The sequence below is a fragment of the Aptenodytes forsteri genome, unplaced genomic scaffold, assembly GCF_000699145.1.
Source record: "Aptenodytes forsteri isolate BGI_AS27 unplaced genomic scaffold, ASM69914v1 Scaffold229, whole genome shotgun sequence".
Taxonomy (NCBI): Eukaryota; Metazoa; Chordata; class Aves; order Sphenisciformes; family Spheniscidae; genus Aptenodytes; species Aptenodytes forsteri.
Genome location: NW_008795863.1, coordinates 1,538,952 through 1,543,528, shown reverse-complemented (window position 1 = coordinate 1,543,528; position 4,577 = coordinate 1,538,952). Strand labels below are relative to the sequence as shown.

Sequence of the window (4,577 nt, the reverse complement as noted above, 5' to 3'; positions counted from 1 at the left end):
TGATGGAAAGGAAAAAATTCTCATTAGAATAAAATGTGTGATTATATCTGAACTGCCTTCTGAACTTGCATTTTATAGAGAAACCGTTTTTTGTAATAAATATGTAGGTTTGAAAAATTTCATTTTAGTATTTATTTTCTCCTTTAAGATATTTTCTTTGCTTAGTTCTATAGAAGCTTTCAGGTTTATTGTCCCTTTCTTATATCTTTATCTGTAAGCCTAAGTCCACCTGAATATGTATGGTTTGGTCCATATTCCATGTATCTTGAAATTCCTGTTTTTCTTAGTGTTCCATCAGAGTAAGTTCTTCTATTTATCTATGAATTCTAATAGATTTTATCTTTTCCTCTCCTTGTTCTAGCTGTGCCTTGGCTTTCTCAGTTTCACGGCTGTCTCTTACTAAACATTCTGTCTGTGGCACAGCTGAATAACTCCACTAAATTATTGTGAGGTTAGTTCCTCACCATATGCTCTGCACTGCTTCAGGACGTTTTGCTGTTGAAAACTATTCTGCCTTAAAGGTTTGTGAGTTTTCTATTATTTTGGCAGGGACAATTCAAAATTTTCTCACTAGGATTTTGTAAATTACAAACTGCTTCATAGCATCCTTCCAGACTGGCTAGCTGATTCCTTATCCAGCTGACTGACTTCCTTGGAGGTCTTTGAATTTTCTCTTTGGTATTTTATTTTTTTAATTCTTTGTTGTGGCATGTTTAGAAAGTCATGGCTAAATCAGAGTTCTTTTACTGTCTGCGAAGCTTATTATTTTATTAAAATAAACTGGCCCAGGAGCTGGCAAGCTCAGCAATTCGCTTTGCTAGTTCAGACACGGCTTTGGGTTTTTAAAATTCAAAACCTGTCTTTGCTGCCACAACAACTTTATGTTGGAAAAAACTCTTCAGTCACTAACAATAGCTTTTAAACCAAAATATCTTCTTCTCTTGGACTCACACTCCAAAAGTTATTTTTGAAGCTTAGAGAACACTAATTGTGTGATTTTAAAGAGACTAGATGTTAAAGAACAGTCATGAATTCACTTTTCCAGCAAAATCCAATTACATGTCCACATTTTCTGCTTTATCATAGGCTTTTATATAAATGTGCAGTTTAGAAACAAATGTTCATTTCATTGTGATTTAAACAACAGAATTTTTAAGTGGTATACACCTTAAATTGAAATTACTGGTACAAAAAGAGTTGGCATAAACTCATCTCTGGGGTAATGCAATACTTGCTGCAGAAGATTTATGTCTGATTTTTTCTGAAATGACAAAAGATAGTTAAGATGCAGTTATTTTTTACTTGCATGAAAAATGTCTGCAGAATTAACTTAATCAGTAATATTTCTGGAGGTCTGGTTGGCAAAGATTTATGTGCATACTTAGTTTTTATGCATTCTTTGGTAGCCCTCTGAAAGTCACTGGCAGTATCCTACAAGCATAGTATTACTTTGGGCATAATCGTTAGTATTTTTAACTCTGCAAACTGATGTTGCACAGCACCCCATAGGTGTGCTTCTATAATCTTCATTTTTCATGAAGTGTTTACCAGCTCCAGTTTGACCTGGCACAGCAGAACATCTTCTTAAATGTACTCCGTAATTCTGGGCTTCGGAATGCGAATATCATAGGGTCGATGATCGCATTGCACATTATGAGCGTCCCATTCACATGGAAAATGGACATGTAGCAGGCACAGTAAGGGTTATGTGGGCAAAACCTTGCTAAGAGGATGTGAAGAACAAAGGGGGCCCAACAGCAAAGGAAAACTCCAAGGAAAATGGTCAGTGTAATGGCTCCTTTCATGTTAGTTCTCTGATGGACTGTGCTGGTTGGCAGTGAGGCGATCTTTTTAGCATGAGATCGAGCCAGGAGGAACATATGGACATAGAGGCACAGTATAAAAAACATCATTAAAGGGAACAGGATGGTGAAGGGAATGACTGTTGCTGCTTCATAGGAGAAGAGGGCAATGGCAATGCTACTGCCAGCACAGAACGTCCAAATGATTGCCAAGATAACCAAGGCCCTTCTTAGCGTCATGATGTTATGGTACCGCAAAGCGTAGAAGATAGTGATGTATCTGTCTGCTGCAATAGCTAACAAGCTGAAAATCGACCCCAGTAAAGACAGAATGAACATGGAATCCATGGCATCATCCAGCTTTTTCTCAAAGTCCCCACGACGTGTCAGGTACCCCATTTTGCACAAGATGATAAAGATGTTCTCCAGAGTTTTGTACAAGCTACCTAACATGTCTGAAATGGCTAAACTGCAAATGAAGAAGTACATGGGCAAGTGCAAATTCTTATTTCTAATGACAGCAATAAGGACAAGCAGATTTTCCAGTATTCCAGCAGCAGCAACAGTGAAAAAAACTTCCTCTGGCACCACGACCTGGGTGCAGTCAGTGATATTTAAGGAGAAATCACTCATATTTTCGAGGGAAGGAATGTTTGTCTGCCCTGGGTGTTTGATTAGGTTGGAAGGTCTCTCAGTGCTCATTTCTTCTGATTGTGGAAAGATTCTGGATTGTTGTTTCTCAGGCTTGGCTTTATTCTGAAGCTGACCTGTCAGTCAGACCATTCTTCCTTTGGTGAAGACTTTCTCCTTTATCTGGAGCAATTTTAAGACTTAACTGAAATGTTTTGAATTTCTCCTACAATAAAACATGTAGAAACATAAGTATCAAGAAGAAATTTACCACACATATAGGGCAAAAATAGACATTTGAAATATCACCTATTGCAATGGAATGAACATATATCATCATCAGAGAGAGGCATAGTTGGTTTGGATAAAATAAGAGCTGCTCCAGGCTTCGCTGAGCCTTAGAGGAAAACAAAGTGTAAATTCGCTTTTAGCTTCAAAGCAGTTTTAAAAAATATATGTAATTTTCTTTACCAATGAGCATTCCACATTTACTGAAACTGATCTGACAGACTTCAAGAGTTTGGCAACCTTTACTGGCCCAGCTGTTTGCTTTGAGAAAGTCTGGCATTTCTCACAAGATTTGCAGTATTATTATACACAAATGAGACCAATGCCAATATAAACTGTTGTCCAGGACAGTAACATGTTTACCACCACACTGTTGATGGTGAAATAAAATGCCCTCAATTTAGGTGTGAACATTTGTAAATATTGATATTTTTCTGAGGCATGTTACGTACTAGTGAGAGACTTCCTTTTCATGTAAATTGAAACCGTCTTTTGATTTGATGAACATATTTCTAATGCAGATTAAGATCCAAAGTACAATCTTTTCTTGGCTGTATTTTACAACTATCTAAAAGACCAAATGTTTATTTCAGCATCAAGACAATGTCTTTCTTTCTCCATAATGATCCTGATCTAAACTACATTAAAACATACATGAATCTTTCCAAAGGATTAGACTTTTTAGGCTTTTCAGGCTTTTCATTAATGTATAAATGGATATGATATGAATTTAGCTTGGATATTACCCATAAACAATAAGACCCACTTTTTCTTGTAGTTTTTATAGCCCCATTTGTGAAACACAGATGCAGTTGCTATTTGGAACGTCCCCTTTTTTGAAGAACTGATATACTCTCCCCCTGTTTTTAAATTCAAAATAGCTTTTAATTGTTTGGCACTTTCATACCAGTAAGTCTTGAAATTCCTTTGGACATTTGTTCATAGTCAGGGTTGCCGAATGCCATAACAGACTCTATTACTGTTTCAAAGGGAGAAGTAAAAAGTTTTAATTACGTTGTATACAAACAATGCCCTCTGCAAGTGTCAGTGGGTATCTGTAATCAGGACAGCTGAACTGCTGCTTGAATAAGATTAGCCTTAATGCCGGTGAATGTGTTTGGCCACTTTTCAATGGAAACCAGGTTTCTGACCTGGGTTTGCTAATGTTATCTACTGAGATTGCCAGTAAGGTGCTACCTGTGGTGAAGAATGCTGAGACTTGGACCACCAGCCATCATGAATTCAATTCCAACAAGCTCACTTAAGAGAAAGCATTCAAGACAGTACCCATACTTACCTGAAAACAAAGGCTGTGTAGTGGAATAAATGAACTGTATTGCACTGCAGCACGCATGGACATTCCCAAAGCCAATTAGGTCAACATCTGTCAGTATGTGAAGGAAGGAGTTACTAACAAGAATAAGAGACTCAGCAATGTCTTTATTATGATATATTTTTCCTATTCTCACCTACAGCTACTGTCACAGTTAAGTTTTATGACTTCTAATCTAGCAATCTGTTTAACAACTTAATTTTCACTCTTAATAGAAAGTCAACATGAACACATCAGACAATCCCTTATTTCAATGGGATTTCAACAGGACAATCAGTAGGCAAAAATGCATCTATTAAGCCACTATTCTCTCAGAACTGTTTTTCAATAATACTTCTTTGCTGATATAGTCATATTGCTGAACTAACCTGCCTGACAAACATGAAGGTTCCTTCACAGAAAACATACAGTATTATGAGTGGCATGATATATTACATCTGCTGCTTATAATTTTACAGTAACTTCATATTAAGTACAGCATTTGGTTAGAGCAGAGAACTTATAAGGGTTTTAGAGCAGTTACA

General features: G+C 36.8%; 1 protein-coding gene across 1 annotated transcript; it reads right to left on the bottom strand.

The window, feature by feature from the left end:
* Positions 1-1,544: 1,544 nt before the first annotated feature.
* MC2R (melanocortin 2 receptor) lies at positions 1,545-2,504 on the bottom strand. Its single transcript, XM_009284081.2, has one exon. It carries the CDS (start codon positions 2,502-2,504, stop codon positions 1,545-1,547), a length of 960 nt encoding a protein of 319 aa, XP_009282356.2.
* Positions 2,505-4,577: the final 2,073 nt, after the last annotated feature.

Bases quoted from the DNA above. Each gene is read 5' to 3' on its own strand.
- MC2R (XM_009284081.2), bottom strand. From the start codon at position 2,504: ATGAGCACTGAGAGACCTTCCAACCTAATCAAACACCCAGGGCAGACA.